Source organism: Carassius carassius, chromosome 30 (genome assembly GCF_963082965.1).
Source record: "Carassius carassius chromosome 30, fCarCar2.1, whole genome shotgun sequence".
Classification (NCBI taxonomy): domain Eukaryota; kingdom Metazoa; phylum Chordata; class Actinopteri; order Cypriniformes; family Cyprinidae; genus Carassius; species Carassius carassius.
The window spans coordinates 7385365-7410203 of NC_081784.1; the positions used below are offsets into that span (position 1 = coordinate 7385365).

Here is a 24839-nt window from a genome sequence, read left to right on the forward strand (position 1 = left end):
TAAAATATATGAATTGCAGTAATACCTATAAGTTTAACAAGATATTCTGTGACATCTGAGAGGAAAATAGCAGGGGTTTTATCTAAAGCTAGAAAGAAATAAAGTGTAATGGAATAGAATAAAAGATGGGAAAAATAATTTAGGCTATTTGAGTCAGTTCAAAGTAAAAGTATAGTTCCTTCTTTAAATGTGTGTGAGTGTGTTCCTTGTCACACAAGCTGTCCTCGAAAGTGACGACAATCCAGGAAGTAGTTGTAGCCGCAGGTGGGTGGAGTAAGGGACAGACAGAGAGAGAGAGATGGATGCTACATGACAAATGAATAGTATGAATGTTGAGACAGTTTATTGTGATAACTACTGCACAAGGGGTCAAAGAAACGAACATACGGGTTAAACCTTTGTGAGACAGAAGCTGAGATGACTAAAATGACTAAAACTGAAATTAAAATATTTTTACTCGAACTTAAAACTATTCTGACATACTGACAAAAAAAAAGACAAAGCACACACATTCTCTGCCTACTGTTGTTGCTGATGCAACAGGACAGGAAGTGCTCAGAGCAGAGATCTGTCATGCATTGAGCCTGTTTATATATTTGGCTTTGTTAAAAATAAAATTGCCTCTAAAACTACCATAAGTATTATAGACCAATCTGATACTATCATACTATCTTCTTCTATTGTTTCTGTCTGTAAAAGTAGAACTGTTCAATTCTTTATATAATCAAGTCTTTTTTTTTCTTGGTCCCTTGCTCTTTCATTGTTGGTCTTTTTCTGCAGTGTTTTACAACTGTGAACTCTTTTACTGCTCAGAGATCAAAGTGTTTTTGCAGATGAGAGTAATCACAGGTCACAAACATAGATCTCATGATGTAGACCTACATTTAAACACAATGTAGTGAATTTATTATTATTATTATTATTTTATTTTTTATTTTTTTTGATTGATAGACTCTCAAAATTTATTTTAACTATTAGAAATTTGGTTAGACTGAAAATGTATTATTTGTTTTTTAAAATAATAGTTAGGGGAAGACTATAAAGTGTTTAAAAATTTATAAATTTTCAGTTTACATGTAACACATATCCACAAAAGAAATGTACTGTATAAATAAAAATTCATTTTCTTTTTGTGTACTAGGGTATTGACTTTTCCCAGTACATTTTTTACCTGTTGAAATTTGTATCTAAAATTCTCAATGCTCAATGTCAGACAAAACTGATGTTCTTGTATAATATGTAAAGCAGTATGTCAACAGAAAAGTAAAACAAATACTTTAAATGTTAAATTTGCATATAATAATATTAAATGAAATTGAAAAAAAATTCCTTGTATAGAATGGTTCTTTGTTGAAAAAAAAAAATTTGTTCTATGGCATTGCTTGAAGAACCTTTTGAAGCACCTTTATTTTTAAGAGTGCACTTGGCGAATAAAGCTCATTCTGATTCTGATTCCAAAAAAACATCTGAAAATCTTGGCCAGTGTGGCTCACACAATGACTTTGGTGGCATTGGCCAAGTCACTAACATAAAGCATGAATTACATTACATTTTGCAGACATGCAATATAGTTCTGATGTTCCAGAAAATGGTTTGAACAATTGTGTTTAAAATTTACATAATTTTAAGAAAAATGTGCCTGAAAACCGTAAATTGATCAAAAGTGCCATTTATTAGTGCAATTACAAAATTTTAAGCAGCATCCTTGGTAATTATAAGAAATGTTTCTTGAGCACCAGAATATGAGAATGAATTCTGAAGGATTGGACTGAAGACTGGAGTAATGGCTGCTGAAAATTGTAAAATACACAGTGGACAGTGTTTGGAGTGATCTAGAACAGCGCTGTGGAGTTGTGCAGTGGAGTCTAGATGAGCAGAATATGAGTGGAAGTACTGAAGGGTCTGCAGATGCTCCTGACTACATCTGCAGACCCTTCAGTATCTTTCCACTCATCTTGACTACTCAGCTGCCCCTCTCAGCTGGAGCTCAGGAATCCAGCACAACTACAGACACACCTCAACACACACAAGCAAATGAGTTTGTGGGATGCCAGACAGCGCCTCCCCTGGCTGGGAGACTGAGGTGGAAAGAGAAGTATCCAGTGTCCTGCAGCAGGCTCAGTCTGTCGGCGCAGGTACGAGAGTGAGCTAATCAAGAAATCATGTGGAATGACACTTATTACACTTTTTGATGTATAAATGAAAGAACAAGCAAATGGTATTGATGGGTGCATGAATAAAAGAACTGGTAGACTGAATGGCCAACAGCAGCTTTTATTATATTTTTAGTCAATACTCCTCTGCCCTTGAGAAGGATGTATTTCAGGTTTGCACTCACTGGGATGAAAATCATTCATGGTTAGAAACACTTCTGCAGAGGCTAGACACTCAAGTTCCAGTAACCCATATGCAGAACCAAACTAAGGAGCAGCTCAGCAAGAATATTTCTGTCTATCATGTAATGGTTTAAATGTATATATAGTGAACTGACACACATACTGTATATACCTATAAATAAGAATGCAGCAATATTTGAATATCCCTGAACTCCATTTGTTGTCTGTGATAGAGTATGCTGGCGATTGGCTGCACTTCAGAGGAAGGTGGAGCAAGGAATGCATTTGGAACAGGTAAAAATGAATGATGTGGGTAAAATTAAGCCAGCCAGAGTTTTAAAATCACAATATTTTTTGTCATATGTACTCACTTAAATCATGTTTAATAAGGGAGTGTTGAGTTGAAGGACTGAGAGATGTAAATTTACACAAAGGAAAAATATCAAGAATTACAACTACACTTTTTTTCCGGGTACCAAAGCAATTCAGAGGCTCTTACTGAGTGGATGGGACGAGCCACAGAACACCTGCATACATGGATAGATCACATGACCACAGCCGAACAGGATGCGGACACCTTCTCCCATTTTCAGCACTTAACAGTCAGTCAGTAAGCGATTATAATCATTCATGTTTTGTTTAGATTTTTCTGAACATTAAAACATTTGATGACTTTTTACAGGAACTACATACAACCTTCTTTTATGCTTGTTAAATAAATCTGTATTATAATTAAGGAACATTTTTTAATAGGTTTAGTTTTAATGATGACAACACTGGTTATATTAGGACATTTTTGTAACTGTGATGTTTTTAATGCAGGAGTTTGTGAAGGAGCTAGGGGTGAAATCGACCCTAAAGGCATCAGTGATCAGTTCTGGATCTTTGATCCTGTTGCTCAGTGAAAAAGAGCAAAACACTGAGACCCAGAAGATCAGCAGCCTACTACAGAACGTCCACTCTCTCTGGAAATACAACAACCTCTGAAGACCTACAGCCAAGTGAAACTAGCAACTGTACATCTGTAGATATCACCCTTCCTTCAGAAACTAATGTTTCTTCTGTTCAAAACACCTCCTCAGAAGAAACCCTTTCTATAACAGAAGGATCAGATGCAAACATCACAAATGAAGGTGCTGTCTTTGAGGAACCAACTGCATCTGCATTTGATTTATCTGTAAAACAAGAGATTCTGTCCCCAGTTCTCCTGACTCTGCAGTCCCAGCTGCCTTAAGTGGAACAAGACTGGGTGGAGATACAGACACTCATTCCTGCCGTCCAGCAGGGACTGCATCAGGTACACATTTACTGCATCATTACTAACTGTTCCCTGGATGGTTGGAAAGAAAGACCTGTCAGTTTCATGTTTTTCAGTTTGGAGCTTTGTCTCTCTGAGGGAGAACATCATGTATAAAAAGATATCATGGAGGTCAGGCAGCCATCCAGGCATGATTTCCTGTATTACTCAGAAGGTGATGAAATCTTTGAGTAATAGAGTCCTATTATCTGGTTTCTCTTTCTTGTTCTCATCCCCTTTTTTTCTTTGATTACATGTGTCACCCTTAGAGCGCTCCACTGTTTTCATTCTTCTCTATTTTCTCCACCTCTGTCTGTCACTTTCATCTGTCTTTATTCCCATTCTCTGTTCTCTTTCTCTCTCTCGGGGTGTGCTGGAGAGCATATCTCCTGAAGGACTGCTGGCTGATGTTTGTGGCTGGATTACAGGTGCTGAGAGCAGGTTACAGGTGGCTGAACGAGAGGATCACAACACCTGTACTGCTGCTGCAGTGTTCACACACCTGCTCCCAACATATCAGTTACTTTGCTCACTTTTTAATCTCTCTTTCAATAAGGAATTATAATTAGCAAATAAAATAATTATTTTCGATTTGGATTTTATTTGATCCAAAATTAAACATCATTGCATAATAACAGATTGTTATTTTTCTTTTAACAAATTGTTAAGAAATAAATAAAATAAAGAAATAAAAAAATAAATTCAGTTTGTGCTTTACTGACCTGAAACAAATGTGTAAATTTGCATTTCCAAAATATTTGAGGCTTAGCTGCATGAAACGAAAATGGATGAAAATTTCCTCCTTTTAGGTATTACAAAAATGCTCAGAGACTCTACAGACTGATGTGAATGAAATTCATGAAATTCAGGATCTGACTGAACAGATGGATGATAATAATGCAGTTTTCATCAGATCAGGATGCCGTTTTTTAACGTGGTTACCTGCAGTTAGAACCAACTCTGAAAGGAAGAATTGAACACATGCAAGTAAGACTTGTACACATTAGCCGCTGTGCTTTAATAAGCATGGAAGTGTTTGAAGTATTACTAATTTCAATTAAAAACTCATCTGTTGTTATTTTTCTGCATAATATGTCCATGCTCTGTCAAGTTCCAAAAAGGAACCAAAAAACCACAATAATAGCACCGTTAAGTATTATAATAGTAGTCTGCAAGTCATCAAACACCATGAGAGTGAGTAAATGATGACAGAATGTTTGATTCTTCCTTTAATTAAAAATATGTGTCTATTCAGGAGGATCTTGAGCAATTTCAAGAATTTGAAAGGTCATTCCAGATGGAGGTCAGTTCTCTCTCTCCTGATCTGGATCTCACAATCTCAGTTACAGGCTGACCCTCAGTGACCCAGTGACACAGTGGCTGCAGCACCTCAACAGGAAGTGGGCACAGACCTCCGCACATGCTCAGGAGAAATGCAGGTGAATGGACACTTATGATCAGATCACCTGAGCAAGACAGTAATATCAGATTCAGTGCTCAGCATATTACATGTTTATGTGTGTATTGTGTAAGTTGCAGTCAGCCTCTCTCCAGCAGCAGAGCTTTGATCAGAGATGTGAGAGCTAGCTGGCTTTCCTACAGCACATGGATGACAGTTTGGCTGCAGAAATTGCATCAAATTACCCTGTACTAAGAGAACAACAATGAACACATCAGGTACAACAGTCGACACACCCACAAATGTTACACATATGGATCATAGACCCACCCCCCAAAAAATATTATTCCTCCTTCTCTTCTGGTGTTTTCAGGCTGAGTTGTCTTTAGGCCATCAGATCCTTTACTCTGTTATCAGTGAACCTCTCCTCTTGTTGCAGAAGGGAGATGTGGAGGACAGGTAATGATTCTCAACTTGTTTTCGTTTGTTTTTCAGTCTCTGTTTTGGATTTAATGTGATTGGTTGGGTAAGTAAGATTTTTTTTAAAAGAAATTAGGACTTTAATTCAGCAAGGATGCATTAAATTGCTCAAAAGTTAAAGTAAAGACATTTATTAATGTTTTAATTTGTATTTTCAAATAAAGGTTCTTTTGAGCTTTCTACTCATCAAGGAATCCTGTGAAAGATGTGTCATGATTTCCTCAAAAATACATGAAGCAGCACAACCGTTTTCAATGTTGATAACAGTAAGAAATGTTTCTTGAGCACCAAATCAACAAATTAGAAGAATTTCTGAAGGATCATGTGACACTGAAGACTGAAGTAATGATGCTAAAAATTCAGCTTTGCCATCACAGGAATAACTAACAACAGAAAAGAGTTGTTTAAAATTATAATAATATTTCACAATATGACAGTTTTTCTGTATTTTTGATCTAATAAATGCAGCACTAATGATTAGGCTATAAGAGACTTAAAAAAAATAAAAATCTTACTAACCCCAAACTTTTAAACAGTAGTGTAATATAGTATTTTATCACTTTGTCATGAAAAAAAGCACCTACTTTTTTAAAATATTAAGTGATAGGCCTACCTGGAAGTTTTATATTTAAAATAAAACATGAGATTTCTAGTTTTACTAACCACTTTGCCTGTGCCCTCAGGGAGTGACTTCCTGTTAAAACTGGCACAGCTGAGAGAGCGCTAGCAGGGAGCGGTGCAGAGAGCGGCTCAACGGCGTGCTCTAGTGGAAGGGCTCATACAGCACTGGCACCTTTATACACACACAATGCAGACACTCCGCAAACTCCTCACACTCACACACACAGTCTTGTCATCTGCCGGTCCCACACACTGTAGTGTCCTACAGTTGCACCTCTCGCTGGAAGATCTGAAGGTAACAAGATGATTTTCAAATATCACTGTCACACTCTACTGTACATACTCTACTGCTGAAAAGTTTGGAGTTTTTTATTCTCACCAAGGCTGCATTTATTTGATTAAAAATACTTTTAGGCAAATATTGTAAAATATTATTATAATATATTGTATAATGACATTTAATCCTATGGACACCTTTGCTTGCAGTTGTTAGTGACAAAAGTGTGTTGTTGTTGTTTTTTTGTTTGTTTGTTTCACTATTTCTCCCTCTCTCTTTTTTGTTTGTACCCTTTGTTTGTACTCTCTCCCTCCTCTCTCTCTTTCTCTCGCTGTCCCTGTAAAGCGAACAGAGCTGTTGTTTCAAAGGCAGGTCTCTGCCTTTCTGTGTGTGATGGAGGTAGGCAGGAAGTTGTTCTCAATGAGTGACCCGCAGACGCAGATTCAGCTGCAGACAGACCTGGCAGCCCTGCAGGAGGACTGGGAGCAGTGCCAGTGCATGCTGGGAAAGAGAAAGACTCTCACATCTGACATCATAAAGGTAAGATGGATTGACTGGTTTTAAAATAGGAGCTAACTCTTGTGTTTTATCGTTTAGTTCTATAGACCTTCTGTTGCATTTACAATGTGGACTTATATGGTAATGTCAGTTATTTTTGATGTCAAAGGTCAGATGGGAAACACATAAAGCTATTTGAGTGTGTATGTGTGACTTTCTTTTCTAAAATAGTTTTTCTATGATCATGGAAACCTAGAAATATTAGAAAATTCTGACTTCTAATCTAAACCTAAGGAATTGTTTAAAAATCATGGAAATGTCCAGAATTTCTTTTTACAATATATATATATATATATATATATATATATATATATATATATATAAAACCATCTAGAAATATATTATTGTGAGGGGCAAATTCCTATAACTGTTTATATTTTTTCGTTATCCGGTTATCATGAACAAATATGAAAGTATGTTCTAGATGTCAGATATCATTCCTATCTAGTGTACATATCAGCATTTATGAGGGTAAAGTTTATATAATAAAACAGCTACTGCTAAGTGAAATTTGCCCTTGGAATTTTTATGATTTTATATGATTTTATGATTAGTTAAGAAATAGCAGGTTAGATAGGAAATAGCTGTTTATGGTTTGTCAATCTTATGAACATCTGTTTAGAGTTGTTCCATAGAACAACCATTATTAACTCTCTGTCCGTGTATGAAAAAAACTTCAACGAGAATAATGTCTGCCATTATAGATTACCACTCTAGAATGATACAACACTAAATGTTGGATTGTGTTTGTGTGTAAAGAATAAGAAGATATTGTAATATGTTGGTTTTGTGCAGGAATGATACCAGCTGAGTTTGACCTACATTCCTTCTGATTCAACAGCTGGACTAATCCAGATCAGACCTTTACACACACTACTACACAACCACATTCATTTTAATATCAGAAAAGCCTTCATGCAGGTCTGTCAGTCTGTCTGCCTGTGTGGCTGTCTTTTTTTGTCTGTCACTGTCTATTTGACTGTTTCTCTGCTCCTCGTTCATGGTTGACCTTAATTTTAGTTTAGATAATATGAAGACACAGAAAACATAGACTTTGTGTGTGTGTTCACGAGTACATGCACCTGACATGTGCTAAAGAGTTTATAGTAAAGCCTGTCTAGGGATTTACAGCTCTCCCTGTCAGTCTCAGCCTTTTTGTATTTATCTTACAGTACATTGTAAGTCTTTATTTCTCATGCAACACCTTATAAAATGAATGCCAGCGCACTGAAATATTTTGCCATATTCTCTGGATTTATCCTCTGTGTAGTGTCTTGTTATAATATGGTTTTACTTGTATTATAATGTATATGTGACGTATGTGTACTGTATAAACATGTAGATGTGTGTGTGTTGTGATGACCCCACACTGGTGTGTGTTTGTGCATGCATGATTTTACATGGCCCCTAGTCGTGTCTTATCTTTTCATTTGTCTCTGAGCCTGAACATTGGTCTGATGTCCATATGTTTGTGTGTACAGATATGCCCTCACATAGCCATAAGTTCTCTGTGTTTCCTCTGCATTATTTTAGATTTTCCTGACTGATGTTTAATTGTGTCAGGTCCATCCCCAAAACATGTTAGAGCATTAAAGAAGCCTCTATTCATATGTTTTTAAAATAATTTAGCAGAAATGGGAGACCTGTGAGACCAGGCTAGCTGATCAGGCCCAGTGCCTGGAGGAGGTACGAGCCAGACTGAAGCAGTCGATCCCAGATCAGCAGGGGGAGATGGAAGACGAACGCCTCCTTGTGAAGGTACACTTAACTCCAAGAGGTGAACTGATTTGCTCCACTTCATAAGGAATTACTCACTAAGCATTTTTTCAATAAAAGAGCAACAAAGGCATAATTTAATAATGTAATAAAAATAAAAAACACCACAAGTGCATGACACTTTGGATTTCCCTTCTTCCCTGCTATAGGCTTATTCAGCTGTGATCCTCCTCCCTCTCTCTCTCTCCTGCCCTCCCCCTTTGTCCTGTGGGCTTTAATCTCGTTGGGCCAGAGGGTGAAAGAGAGAGACTGCGTGAGTCAGAGCTGGGACGTTTGGCAGTGTTTTCTGTGAGTGTGTGTGACTGTGGTGTGTTATTTTATGCAGGAGGTTCAGGATTGTTTAGAGGACTGGGCCGTCAGTCTTTCTGAGCTCAGCACCATGAAGATGGACCTGTCCCAGTACATCCTCACCGATGACGTCCTCCTCCTGCAGGAGCAAGTGGACCATCTGCACTGCCAGTGGGAAGAGCTCTGCCTCAAAGTAAGACACACAAATATCTTTACCTAGCAGATATACCAGAGACTTTTTTATTTTATGCTTTAGACTTTTTGATGAAATGGGAAAAAACAGAGCCAACATAAAGCCTACAGGAATCGTGTATCTACTGTAAACATTGACAGATCTAATTCATTGAGCTGACTAATAAACCGTAGTTTGTGAGAAGTATAAATATAAAACAGCAAAAGATAATGAATGAATCCGTATTATTTGAATGTAGTTTAAGGTGTATATACTTAGCAGCTTTTTAAAACATAAAGATTTAAAAACAAGTGTTTACCTACAGATATCTAAATGAAGACATGACATTTTTAGTTGTTTTCTAAAGTTAATTATAATTATTACTATTGAGTAAAACCTAACCTAAACTAAAACTCTATGCTTTAAAGAGAACTTATTTATTTATTAGTTTTTATTACAATTATTTATCTAAATTATTTAATATTAATGCTTTTTTTTCATTCATTGATTTATGAAACATCCTGGATGTCCACAAAGGGATGTTTTGTTATATTTAACTTTTGGAGACAGTTTTGTCTCCAGCTACTGCTAAGTAAACCTACACAGACGACATGCTCAAAGGAATTCCAACTATTTTAAATACAATGTTAGCACACCATCACTACCCGAGAAACAGATGTGAGGATTTGTTTGTTTTTTTCATCAGCGCTCATTGATTCAGCTGGAGTCATTGTTCCTGTGAAGTTCTTTGATGTATGTTGTTCTGGTGACCATGTATTGATTTCCTTTCTGAACCTGTGCATCACTGGCATGAGGTCTTGCTGCGGTTTTTAATGAATATGGTGCTGTATCAGTCAGCTGGAGTCTCCAGGGGTTATGTTTTGGGGGTCTGGTGGTAGTTTTGGGGTGGGTCGGAGTCTTTGACACTGGAATGAGAGAGCAGATGGTATAGAGTGAAAGACACCTAAAAAAGACATACAGAAGTGAATAGAAGCAGGAGTCTTTAGCTCTTTGTTTTGGAAATCACTCCCAGTGTGTGTCTGTCACACGCCGGAGTGTGAGTGTGTGGGGGGGTGGAAGTGTTGCCTAGTAACACTGATGTCCACATGTGGCAGCTTTTGAGTTAGTTTTGATTTTAAAACTTTTGAGTAACAAGGTTCATAAAGATGTTTTGGCTAGTGATCTTTAAATACATAAATGGAAATTTATGCATTTGTCCCAGGAATTGTTACAACAATATGCACATATTTTAATTGTGAGGTTTTTTTTAATATAATTCCCTGTATTCTCATTATTGATTTGTTAGACTTCATTAGATTTCCATTGCTGTGATACTGAATTTTTTATTGTATTACAGTAAAAATGGCTGTAATATGTTTTTTTAAATCAGTATAAAGGCAGTAAAACAAGACTTCCATAATTCATATTCAAATATTTGTATTATTTTTTTATTTACAAAATTATAGTATTGAGAATTGTTTGTATTCTTAATTGTCAGAATGCGAAAAACATTGTGTTTTTCTTTTGCTTTTGGTGACCTGCACATCTTTAGTGGTTTCAGGTCTCAGATTCCCTGTCTGTGTGTGAGCTGCAGTCATGCTGTCATATCTCTTATGTATTTTCTCTCTCTCTCTCTGTAGGTGTCTCTGCGTAAGCAGGAGATTGCTGACCGGCTGAATGCCTGGATAATTTTTAATGAGAAGAATCGGGAGCTGTGTGAATGGCTGACACAGATGGAAAACAAGGTGGCACACAGCGCTGAGCTGAGCATCGAGGAGATGGTGGAGAAACTCAAGAAGGTGAGACAGAGGTCTTCACAAACGATTGCAAAACAAATGTTTATTCCACATTTGTTTACATTTATGAATTTAACAGACGCCTTTTTCCAATGCAACTTACAGTGCATTCAGGCTATACATTTTTTACCATTATGTGTGTTTCCTGGAAATTGAAGCCACAACCTTTTGTGTTGCTAACACAATTTTCATATTTCACCTAATGTTGCAAACAACAAGAGTTACTTTCCTTGGCTCTTACACTCAAATGTTCACTCTCTTTAGGACTGCATGGAGGAGATCAACCTCTTTAGTGAGAATAAGACCCATCTGAAACAGCTGGGAGAACAACTCATCACTGCTAGCAACAAGACCAAAGAGACAGAAATCAATGACAAGATTAAGGACATCAACAACCGCTGGCAGCATCTGTTTAATCACATTGAGGCCAGGTAAGACCTTAGAGTAACCATGAGCATGGTCATGGTCAAATATACTAAATAAATACTGCTAGAATGTGACCATAAAACGGTGATGCATGAGTTAAATGAGAACTTTGCTGGATTTTTACAAGCATTTGGGTCACGGAATATGAACTGCAAAGTACTTTGTAAGATGCATGGCACAGTGATGTTAATGTGACATTGATCCAATTAATCTCAGCCACATTGAGATGTTTATTTAACAGACAGGAAGTGCAGTTTGTCACATTCAAATGAAGCATAAATATCAGATCCACTGAGTCAGAAACTGCAAGAGAGAGAGATTTAAATGTAGATGTGCACGTGGGGTCAGTTCAGATGAGTGGAGCGAATGAAGGGGTTGGTTTGTCCTGCTTTCGTGTGATTGACAGCTCTTTGATTAGACAGATAGTGACTGTAGCTTCATGATACATTGATGGCCAGCTTGTTGACTTGTTGTCTCCAAGTCTGTTTTTCTTTTCTGCATTTTCTCTGGCCTTTGGATCTATGGGATCATTAAGTGCATTCAAAGCATCTATATTTATTGTTTGCTTTGCAAACAGGTGTACAGACAAATTATGTCTTGCTACAGACATTTCTCTTATAGGTCCCAGCTGAGCAGATTCTTGAGCGTCTATTTGAATGTTAGCTCTGGCTCTGTGCCACTAATGTCAAGGTTTTAGAGCTAACACTGGCTGTGCAGATGCCTGTAGACACTAAATGTAGCTTTGTGGATCAGTAGGTAACCAGGCACGAGACCTGTCTGTTTGTCGGCTGTCACCTTGAGCTGGAGCTTTACACCTGTCAGTATTCCTTTCCATCAATCACTGATACCCCATGAGCATGAGTTTAACCAAAAACGCATGCAGCCAACTGTTCGTTATACAATAACAAACACCTTCAGGCTGATACAAGATGACCCTGTCAGGGATAATGATCCAATATTCCTTTAAATTCACCTTGTGTACATAAAGACAGTGTTTTAGTGATGGGTTGATCTTGTGTCGATAATGTTGTTGAAGTCATTTGTTTTTACTGTGTCTCCAGTCAAAGTTCACAAGCATGACTCCAGCATGCCTCGGCCTGTCTCAGCTGGTTGCTCTGTTTTCATTGTCACTATCAAGTGTTTAGAGATTATTTGTAATTTATATTTGCACCATCTGAAGAGATGTTAATATACACTATACAGTACCCATATTTACTTTGGGGTCACTAAGATTTATCATATTACAAAATCAAATAAATACTGTTCTTTTCATCCAAGAATCCTGGAAGAAATATATCACAGTTTCCACACAAAGAAGCAGCACAATATTGAAATTAATAAGAAATGTTTCTTGAGCTCCATACTAGATTCTGAACAATCATGTGACACTGAAGACTCAAGTAATGGCTGCTGAAAATACAGCTTTGCCATCACAGAAATAAATTGCTTTTTAAAATATATTAAGATAGAAAAAAGTTATTTGTAATAATATTTTACTGTAACTCTTAAATGTAGCCTTGAGTAAGCATAAGTGACTTCTTTCAAAGGCATTTAAAATAATCTAAATGTTATAATGGCTGTTTATGTGTACATATTTGTGTGTGTCACTCACACAACTTGCAAATGGGAGTGTGTGATTGAGACAAGTCTCTAAGCAGGATTATAGAGGTTGACATAGACACGTCCGACTCTTTTGTCAGCTAAAAGAACAGCAGAGTTCACCCTCACAGCATCTGCACACGTGGGAGCTGATGTCTGCTGGCACAGGCCTTTGTGTCCACTCGCCATCCCATAAGTCTTCTGTCTACACTTATTGTGTCTCTCTGCCAATCAGCATCAAGGCTAGGCCGTCTGCTCTTCTGCTATTTGCTGAGTGATGGCAGCCCTTGTATTATTGAACTTTTGATGTCTTACAAAACCCTACTCTCTATTGCTGGACAAAGGGCCAACATGGGACATATGTTTTGTTGAAAATGCCCCTGCTAAAACACACACACACACACACACACATAAATGATCTTGAAGATTCTCATTCAGGAAAGTTAATTAAAATTCTCTACTCATTGTTTAAAGGACAATTTTACACTCCTTTGTGAGATGTTGACCAAAGCGCTTGAATGCCAATTTTTTTTTTCAGTTCCCACTCGGAAGTTTAGACGCATATAGCTGGAATTGCTTCTATGGCAACAAGTTTGCCATAAGATTATTTTGGGCTGTGACAGCATTGCCTCTAACAATCTTTATCCACCATGACTATCATCATGAATGGATATCAAATACTGACTAATCGTGAAGTGGGCCGATTTAATAAAACCCTTCAGAGCACTGAAGTGTGCTCTGAATCTTCCCAACACCCGTGAATTACCCTCTTCTAAAGACTGAAAGCCTTTGACAAGCAGCTCTGCTTATGTGAGGCCCACCAACGTGGTTCCCTGTGGCCCATAATTTTCAGCTCATTCAACTGCTTGAAATTAAGCATGCTGGAGAAGTCTGAATCATAATAAAAGACATAAAACTTTCCATGAGATCCCTGTAACCATCTCTAAAATATGCTTGCTTGCGCCAAAATGCTGTAGCATCTAAATATGATGCAGTCTGTGATATGACAGTATATAAATATTCCTAAATATTAAAAACCATTTGCTGTATTTGTAATGCAGTTCAAGAAAGTGATGGGAAAATGGAGTATCCTCACCAGCTCCACTGTAAATGACGCATCTCATGGCCATTCTGTGAGAGCGAGAGAGGGGGGTTGAATATGACAGGAGGACAGGAGGGTGGGAGTATACAGCAGCTCACGTTCTGTGAGAAGAGCATGTTTGAGATCAGCCACAGCCTCTAAAACAGACATGTTGACGCTAACACGAGAGAGCCATGGAGCCTCACCAGTCTGCGAGTAAGTGTTTGCTAATTGCACACACATGCACACACACACACACACACACAGGGTTTTCATATAAGCGTGAGTGTGTGGGGGGTGGGGGTAGTGTTTTTGTAAGTGTGTGTGTTCAGTGGCTAACACTAGCTTCAGTGCTGGACTGACCAGATTCAGCTTTGCATGGAAAACAGGACATGCGACACATGCATGCTGGTGATGTGCAAATGGTGCATGTTCTCAATTCTAAACAGATATGCATCAAAAACAGGCTGCAAAGATGCATGCATCATGCATAACTAATGTTTTATTTATAAAGTATGTCTTTCTAAATATTGTCATCTTTTAAGACTTTTATGATTATATTTATGTGACAGAGAGGCCATCTTGTTACATTGCATTATTTCATTGCACTAAAATATTTTGAGTGACTGCATGCATTTGCTATTTTATTTAAGTGTGTTTTCTCTTCATTTTGTTTGTGATCGTGCAAATAGCACTTGTGTTTGTCACAGTAAAAATATACACCCTCGAGCGTTTCAATGTATTGCTGTCACCTGAAGGTGAGTTGTTGTGTGATGTCACTTCTTCCACATCAGCACTCTGATTTGTTTTGGTCAGAGCTCCATTGAACTGTCACATGACTATGAAGGAATGCCCCCATCCTCTTAGTCACATGACGTCACTCTTAGAGTGGCGTGAAAGCTGTCTACATGCTCAGATAGTCCTTATACTGAGTGTTCTTGTGTGGGTTGAATAGAGTGCGACAGACGGACCTGGCATGGGTCGTTGCACACTCAGACCTAATAAAAAGCCTTTTGTCCTGTATTGTCTTTGTAAACGTCAGCTGGCAGGCTTGCTGTATAGGAATGACACTGGGTCAAGGAATGTTTGCTTTTTATGTGAACTGTTCCTCATATCCCACACAGAAGAAAACTCATAGCAAAAATCAATTTATATATCCATCTTCTAGGTTCCTGAAATAAAATTGTCATTTATTGTCTCCATAGGGAAATAGTTTTTTTAGCGATAACTTATAAACATCTAAAGACAGACCATGTTTTGGTAAAACCGTGTTTCATATCAACAATTTCCAATATATTTTTTTAAATAATAATTTTTACCTGCAGAAATCGCTTTAGCAAATACTTTTTTCCACTATGGGAAAATAAATGGGAATAAGGACACTAAAAAAGTTGACAGATACTGTTGCACTCTATAGAATAAATGATGATTGTGATTGACTATGTTTTACAGGAAAGCAAATGTCCAACCAATCAAAACTCTTAACTACTGTGAGGTGATACACACTGTGATAGACAAAAGTTGTTAGAATAGTTTATTTCACTCTTTGTTTAGAATATGATATATGATAATATAATGATATAATATATATATAATAATTCATTTTTTTATGAATGAATGACTGAAAATTCTAAGACTGGGTCTAGAATAGGTAAAAATAAAATAAGATATCATTCTATTTTAAAAAGTTGTCTTTTTTTGTTATAAAAGCCAAATGTGACTTTGTGCAACTTGAGTTCGAGTCCTTATGGTCCTTTCCCAAGCTTGTTCTCTTATTGCCTCCTGTATCCTTTTACACTGTTCTGTTGAATGCCAGCAAAAAAAAATAAAGAAATTGACAGACTGTCTGATTGTATTCCAGGGTGAGGAAGCTGAAGGAGACACTCGTGACAGTGCAGCAGCTGGATAAGAACATGATTAATCTCCGTACCTGGCTTTCCGGCGTCGAGGGTGAGCTGGCCAAACCCATCATCTATAGAATCTGCCACAGTGATGAGATACAGCGCAAACTAGCAGAGCATCAGGTAATCTGTGCATTCAATAACAAAACCATAATAACTATACCTTACATGTTTCAAGTACTTATTTTATGCCTTCAAAAAGCACAATGCATTATGCAGAAGATTTATCTAAGCACCAATACTTTATGCAGAGAGTATAGGTAAACAGGGCCTCTAAAGCCCATTCATGTTTACATGTTTAAGTGTATATTCCTCCTTGTTGTATTATTTTGACGTCTTGGCGATGTCATCTTTCTTAGACGACTGACAGTTTGATGAGTTTTTTGGTATATGATGGTCTTAGGTCCATTTGCACCAAGAATGCTCAAACTCTTTAAGGCAGGATGGATTTTGAAATTGCATCCAACAATATTGCTCTTCTGTATTGTTATTGTTATAATTTTGGTGTGAACTTTCCATTTCTCATAGAATTAAAACGATTATTAGAACTTTATAGTTAATGTCCTTGGTGTGAATGGGCCTTTAGAGTGTGATTTTGTTGATCTCCACTAGGACTTGCAGAGAGACATCGAACAGCACACAGAGGGTGTGGCATCTGTTCTAACGCTGTGTGATGTTTTGCTGCATGATGCGGACGCTTGTGGCAGCGATGGAGAGGATGACTCCATTCAGCAGACAACTCTCAGCCTGGACCGCCGCTGGAGGAACATATGTGCCATGTCTATGGAGAGGAGAATGAGGTCAATACGAACACCCAAATCAGCATGTTCGGCTGCATCAGTGTTTCTAATTAGTTTTTTTTCTCTGACCAATGTATTCTATACTGTCCCCTGCAGGATTGAGGAGACATGGCGTCTGTGGTGCAAGATCCTGGATGACTATTCACGCTTTGAAGAGTGGCTGAGCATGGCAGAATGTACAGCAGCCAACCCTGCCAACAAAGATGTACCTTACACGTGTGCTAAAGAGGAACTCAAAAAGTTTGAGGTTTAGATCTTTTTAAGGATTTTTTCACAAATATTAGCTCGTTCATTATCTCAGTAATAGCATAAAAGAACCATTTTTGGTTCCTCGAAGAACCTTTCAGTGTACCATTCTTAAAAAAACTTTTTTTTTCTTAGTGAAAATAACATTTTAATATTCAACTATAAAACTTTTCAACTATACAGAACCTTTAATGCAATATAAATGTTCTGTAGATGTTTATGATTCTTAATTGAACCACAGATGCCCACAAATAACTTGTTTTCATGAGTATAGTGACTTATACATTTGGTAGACACTTTTATCCAAAGCGACTTACAGTGCATTCAGGCTATACATTTTTTTTTACCACGTGTGTTCCCTGGGAATCGAACCCACAACCTTTTGCGCTGCTAACACAATGCTCTACTTTTTTTTAACTTGCACACACGCAGGCGTTCCAGCGCCAGGTTCATGAGCGCCTGACACAGCTGGAACTGGTGAACAAACAATACCGACGTCTGGCACAAGCGAACCGGACAGATGGTGCCAGTAAGCTCAAGCTGATGGTGCATGAGGGAAACCAACGCTGGGATATGCTACAGAAGAGAGTGGCCGCTGTTCTCCGCAGGTTAAAGGTCAGACTTGGTTCATACTATTGTTCAGAAGTCTCAAAGTTTTGAACAGTACTTTTTTATATATATATAAATTTATATACTTTTTTCAAATACTGACTGGTTTGGAAATGGCGCCTAATAAACCTAAAAATCTGTGAGAATGTTCAAATGAATTGCATATCTGACCTTCAGTTCTTCGTTTCCATGATAACAAAGTATACTTTTTAGGGGCAAAACTCAATTTTCTGAAATGTAACAGAACTGTAAATGCTTTTCCTCTGTGCAGCACTTCACATCCCAGCGTGAAGACTTTGAAGGAACAAGAGAGGGGATTCTGGTCTGGCTGACTGAAATGGACCTTCAGCTCACAAATGTGGAGCATTTTTCAGAAAGCGATATCCATGAAAAGATGCGTCAACTAAACGTCAGTACACTGATTTTATGTAAAAAAAAAAAAAATTCTGTTGTTACTATTAAAGGGTTAGACAGTTAAATGAGTCTGGTCACACAGTGAAAAATAATTTATTATTTGATTCCTGCAGGCATTTCAGCAGGAGATCACTCTTAACACCAATAAGATTGATGCTCTGATCGTATTTGGTGAGAACCTGATCCAGAAGAGTGCTCCACTGGACGCTGTACTCATCGAAGATGAACTAGAGGAGCTGCACTCATACTGCCAGGAAGTGTTTGGCAGAGTCGCCCGATTCCACCACCGTCTTATCAGCAGACGCCCGGTCAGTTTGAAAAGACTCATCTCACAAACTCTACACACTCACACTCTACACTCTACACAAACAATACACTCTTGATTGATTAATAACTTTTACCCACTCTTTTCTTTTCAAAGGTGCTTGAGGAGGACCGAGAGTTCTCAGACACAGATCCGGAGGACTCGGCTGACTTCAGTGGGGTGTGGGAGAGAGAAAGGGAGGAGGAAGAGGAGGCTGCTCTGAGCTCTGATGTTCCTCTGACAGTACGTCAGGCCGTATCCCAGCTGTTACCACCTGCTCTGGAGCGCTCCGGGCGTGAGACGCCTGTCAGTGTGGATTCAATCCCACTGGAGTGGGACCACACAGTCGATGTGGGAGGATCTTCATCTCCAGAGGATGATGAGGAGTTGACGTTCTACAGTGCCCTATCAGGTACCTCTCTACAGACTGGTCTCTACTGCTCTATTAAAGTATATCTAGATCTGTCGGTCTGTTATAGGCCACTCTGTTCATGTTTCTAGATTGCTCTGTTTGCTATATGTTGCACTATTATTTTTTGTCTCTTACATGACACTGTGTAAGAGTCCCTAGATCTGTCTGTTTCTTCTTCACTGGTTTGTTAGCATGTCTGTATCATTGTCTGTTATGTACTGCTCTGTTTGAGTTTATCACTCTCTATAATCTGCTGCTCTGTTAAAATCTCCGTAGATCTCTTTATCTGTCATCTGCTGCACTTTTAGGTAAATGTAGATCTATTAGTCTATGTAGATGCACTACTAATCTGTAATAATGTATTTAGATCTCTCTATCTATTATATGAGTCATTCTACAATTTAGGGTGCATTTCATGTCCTTTAACCATATTTTTTTTCCAAATATTTTTAAGAAAATTCATATATTTTATTGCTTAAAATTGCCTTGTCCCCTAAATTATGTTTTTTGCAATGTCTGTTATTGTGCGATTGGGCTTTGAGTTCAAAATAATGAATAAAAAAAATAAAGTAAAATGAATCTATATTAAATATGTTTCTAAAATCTAAATTATTCAGCAAAAAAAAAAAAGTTTTTTAAATTGTAAGGATTTAATTTTCTTTGAATTAAGAAAATATTTGTCTACTTACGTTTTGTCAGCTTTTGCCTCCATCGACTTGCTAGTAAATTTAACAAACAATTACAAAGAAATTGCAAATAACACATTGGATTAACTATGGCATTTTGAAGTATAGAAAAACTGAAATAGTATTTTTTTTTTTTACTTTTTTTTGTATAACTAATAATATTTTTTTTTACAAATTTTGTTTAATTTGCAGTTTTTTACATTGTTTTATTTAAATGGTGTAATAATAATTAAGCTTCCCAACTAGTTAGCGTAAAGTGTGTTACACTGATTAAATATATAAAGAAACCAATAGTCGTTTTGTTAATAAAGCATATTGGTTAGTACTTTATAATAAGGTTCCATTTGTTTACTCTATCTAATGCATTAACTAACAATGAGCAATACATTTGTTACAGTATTTATTAATCTTTGTTGACATTAGTTAATACAAATACAGCTATTCTTTATTAGTCCATGTTAGATCAGGTCCATTAAGTAACAATAATAGATATAACTTGATTTTAATAATAAATGAAGATTTTGTTGCTGTGAAATGTACCACTAATTATACAATGATCCATTTGATGAATTAGGTTATCTAAAGCTCTCTTATTCTGCTCTGGTAATGTATCTACTGTATATCTTACTGTTGTCTGCCACTTCTTTATACTGTATATTGACATCTGTCTATTTCACAATCTGAGTTTATCTAGATCTCTCTGTCTGATATTTGACTCTTTATTAGTCTAGATGTCTGTTATAGTGTCTCTAGATCTCTGTCTGTCTGCTGCTCTTCTGTTGCAGATGTAGAAGTCACTGAGAGCTCTCAGTTATTTTTTAAAGCTACATCTAAAGCTCTGAAGGCTGTGTCCGGTAGGCATCAGCCTGCTGCATGCTTTCAGCACTCTAACTGCACATTACAGGCGTGCTTTAGCATATGTGACATGTTTCCTTCCTTAATCTCAAAATATAATAGACAGGTTTTGCTTTGTGCTCACTGCCTGGCTGGTTAACAACTTTGTCTCTCTAGCAGCTGCCCATGTTCTTGAAATCCCATGATGCTTGTTTTTATGTTTGCCAAAAACCTTCCTCTGCATGTGTTGCAGTACAGATGTTTTTCATAATGCATGTCAGTTTTGCCGCCAATTGCATCTTTATTTTATTTTTGTTTCTGTAGCATGCTGTGATGACTTTTTGCATGCTTGTTTTGATTGGTATTAGGAGTTAAAACATCTTGCTCTGTCTCTCGCATAGGAGGAAGGTCAGTGGTGGAGACATGGCACTCTTCTGATGCCCCAGACAGGAAGCGAGCGAACAGAGAGATTATAAGCAGTCTCACATCCTCACCCTTTGACAACAGTGCTCAGTATCACCCACAGGCCTATGTGAGTCCTCACACATGCATCACACTCACTAAACACACTTTAACTTTGGAACACACATATAAATACATTTTGTGTTCCATTTCCTCTATCTCATCCTTCAGGATAAACTCATGTCTGAATGTGCTGACAGTATAGACAGTATAAAGCGAGTGAAACTGATTCTGAGCGAGGAAGAACAACTGGATGATCAGGGTTTGACGGTCCTCTCCATCGCAGAAAAGACGGGTACTGCTATATTATGTACACAGACTTTTACAGACATGTTCATACATCAGTTGAGTTTCAATGACATCTGACCTTTGCCCTCGGATCTGTGGCCTCAGGTGTGATTGAGCAATGGGAGCTCCTGCAGGTACTGTCGTGCAGCGTGCCGCAGGATCTTCAGCAGTGGCACAAACTCAACTCTGACCTCTCTGATGTCATGGCGTGGCTGAACGCTGTGATGCCTGAGCTAGACAAACTTCAAACTCTACAGCCAAAAATCACCATCAGAGACATGGAGAACAGTATCCACAAACTAAAGGTACTGAGAGAGACATTTAAAGAGTGATAGAATCAGACACTGAGAAAGTTAATAAAACAGTAAGCCACTTGAGAGAGTGCATGAATATAAGTGTAATATATACACTTTTATTCTTTTATAATGTTGTTCTTTTAAACTTTCTGTCAATCAAAGAATCCTGAAAAAATGTATTGTTGTTTCCACAGAAAATATTAAGCAGCACAACTGTTTTCAACATTCATAATATTAATAAATGATTCTTGAGCAGCAAATATAAAATATATTACAATTATTTTTTTATTGATATACTTTTTCACAATATTATTTTTACTGTATTATTAGTCAAATAAATGCAGCTTTGCTGAGCATAAGAGACTTCTTTCAAAAACATTAAAACATTTTACAGTATATTATTTATGCATATACTGTATAGATTAATTGTGTCATTTTGTTCTTTCATAAGGACATGCAGAGGACTTTTAACGGCAACAAATCAGTGATGATTGGTGTTAATCTCAGTGGGCGGGGTTTCCAGCACGGAGACAGCACTGAACTACGAGAACTGCGTGAGAATCTGCAGTCAGCCAATCAGAAATGGGCTCAGGCCTGTGTGGCCCTGGACAGCTGGGAACACCGACTGCATCAAGCACTCATGGAGTGTCAGGTGAGGAAAAACATCACTGAAACCAAAGCTCAGATAACAGCAAAATACCATGAGTGTTGTTTTGTTTTGTTGTGCAACTGCAACACAACATGTGTTTATTAAGCACATGTCTGTGCACTCACACCTTTGCACTTGTTACTTTTTTTTAAGAAATGCTGGGTGCATGTTGTTCTTGAAGCCAGTAACTTCCTGTAGGGATTTTGTAAAGGTCCTGATATAGTGAAGCCTAAACCAAACACACAAGCACCATTTAATGAACAGAGACTCATCTGTGTATTCCGTTTTCATTTTTCACAGGAGTTTCATGAGACTCTTCACTCTCTGCTGCTGTGGTTAGCCAAAGCAGAGAGCCAGCGCTACATGGTCAACATCCATGACCAACACACAGACCTCAACATCCTGCAAGAGCATCAAGACTCACTTAAGGTATAACAGTGTGTCAACCATATCTAAACATGTCCCCACAAAAATAAGGATATTTGATGAAAAAATTCATAACTTTATTATATGGGTTAAATCTTTTTTTTTTTTAACTGTTAAGTTAATAAAGTAGTTTTTTGTGCATAATAGGCTGTTCAGCAGGACTTACAATCTCGTGAGAGAGAGGTGTTCTGCCTGCAGGAGATCTCCTCACAGATCCTGCTACAGGACCACGGAGAAGACACCCTGGAGGCCAAAGAGAAGGTTCACGTCATCAGCAACAAGTTACGACTGCTGATCAGACAAATTGCGCACGACCTGGACACACTGCAAAGCAGATTGGTAAGTTTGATTCAGTCTCACATACACAAGCGCAAACTTTCTCTGCAGGGCAGCCTGGTTTCACTCTCTCACACTGATGTGTTGATCTCTTCTGTTGTGCTCTGTCACAGGACTCTTCAGGTCCGAATGTGAGCAGGACAGCACCAACACAACACCAGGTACAGAAGCACTCTCTCCATTAACACCCTGTTCAGACTGGAAATGACAAGGATCTGACTTAATTTCTGGTGAAATAAACTGGTGCTATTTACAGAGTCTAGGTTTACTACTGTAATTGTAATTTTCTTATTATTGATATAGGACATTTTTATTGTAAATTGAATGCAGCCGTAGGTCATTGTAATTTTGTCTTCTAACAATGCTCTTGGGGAGTTTGGTTTTGAAAGTGACAGCAAATGAGTTTACTGGTCTGTTTTTATCATGGTTACAAGATGGTAAAAAACACTGAGTTATTTTTCTTCTCTCTAGGAAGCTGCAGGAGGTCACGCTGTTACACAGGGTAGTGTCAGGTACACGCTGTCCTATACGTATATATGTTATAATGCTTACAGTTGTTTTGCTTAACGTTTTTGTGTGCAAACCACTTCAGGCTTCACTGATGAATAAAAAGTTGTAACAATACAAAAGTCTTAACTATCACTTTTGATCGGACGCATCCTTGTTGAATAAATGTTTATTTAAAAAAATAAGACAAAACCCAAACTCTTGTGCAGTAGCATAAGAAATCTACACTTTCTGTCTTTACTGCAGGGCTGGCAAGTCTAATTCGTCCCCAGTGAGACTGTTCCTATATCGTGTCCTACGAGCAGCTTTCCCCCTCCACATCCTCTTCCTGCTGCTGCTGGTTGTGGCGTGTCTGGTGCCTCTCTCAGAAGATGACTACAGCTGCACTCTCTCCAACAACTTTGCCCGATCCTTTTACCCCATGCTCCTCTATATCAACGGACCTCCACCCACATGAAAATGAACACACGTACCCTTGACTAACACACGGCTACAGCTAAATCAGTAGAGGAAATGGGATGTAGTCCAAGCCTCCTGGTTAACTCTCCTGTAGCAGATCCTGTAGCTGTTTAACCTGACTGAAAGCCCTTGTGTTTGAGATTTCTAAAGATTTTCCTGCAACAATCAAATCTTGTTTCTGGATCTGAAGTCTGTTACAGAGGTTCGAACCTTATCTTCAGAAACAACAGAATGACAAGGGTTCCTCATCAAAGGTGCACTAGTTTTATGGTTAACTGTATAGTATGTAGCAGCACATCCATTGAAACGTTGAAATACTCCACACAAATGTATTTATTTTTTAAATATGAACATTACTGAATCTATAGCTCACTCATAGGCTTTGAGTCAGCCTGTATTTTTTAACTTGAAGCCCGGTTTATACAGTATGTCTGAGTGATGGGGCTTGCTTAAATATCAGTTATGTTCACACAGTCTTATTTCTAGCTGTCAAAGTAAAATTACTTGCAATGAGGAATATATTTTAATTGTAGCTCTCTTAGCTGCCATTTCTTGGTCAAAGCCATGGAGGAGAGACAGAGAGGCATCAGGGTGTGTGCAAATGGAAGTGTTTTGTTTAATTTATTCAGCCTAAAGTTTGATGGCTGTGTTGTTTTTGTGTGTGTGAATATTGTTAAACTACTGAAATGATTTAATTATGATTGGTAAATGATCTCAGTGGAGATATAAATTATATCTGATTATGTTTTATAGATTATAGCTAGATTTTTTCTGGCAGGAAAGTCTATTGTACAGTTGCGTTTTTTTCTGAATGGTTAAAGCGTCCCATAGAAACACATTTCAAAATTGTCCACATGACAGTATGTGGCTTTTTTTTACCTAGTGAAAGTCAGTTGTGATGTTGATATTGTAAGAAGCCATTAGTCACTCTTTCACTCATACTAACTGCCAAAGTGTCAAAGTGTTTTATAATTCATTACGGTTACTAAAAGAGTGCTGTTCATCCTGTTTTTTTTTGTTTTTTTTTTACAATTTGAATTAAATTGTAATAGTATGGATTACATTATGGGTTAATTAAATAAATATCCATTAATCACTGAAAAA

General features: G+C 37.6%; 1 protein-coding gene across 4 annotated transcripts; it reads left to right on the forward strand.

Moving 5' to 3' along the window:
* Positions 1-6792: 6792 nt before the first annotated feature.
* Positions 6793-24808, forward strand: LOC132110491 (nesprin-2-like). Of its 4 annotated transcripts, none has more exons than XM_059517140.1 (22): positions 6793-6950; positions 8610-8726; positions 9070-9225; positions 10845-11003; positions 11265-11431; positions 15968-16130; positions 16620-16807; positions 16904-17054; positions 17486-17668; positions 17934-18071; positions 18190-18384; positions 18498-18792; positions 20264-20332; positions 20714-20844; positions 20946-21069; positions 21168-21367; positions 21810-22010; positions 22308-22436; positions 22581-22772; positions 22883-22930; positions 23241-23299; positions 23523-24808. In XM_059517140.1, the coding sequence occupies exons 1-22, from the start codon at positions 6804-6806 to the stop codon at positions 23731-23733; spliced, it is 3423 nt and encodes a 1140-aa protein (XP_059373123.1). In that variant the 5' UTR covers positions 6793-6803; the 3' UTR covers positions 23734-24808. The 4 variants fall into 4 exon arrangements, with proteins under 4 accessions (XP_059373123.1, XP_059373126.1, XP_059373124.1 ...); XM_059517143.1 differs by having other exon boundaries at positions 23241-23281; XM_059517141.1 differs by having other exon boundaries at positions 20717-20844.
* The last annotated feature ends 31 nt before the right edge of the window (positions 24809-24839 follow it).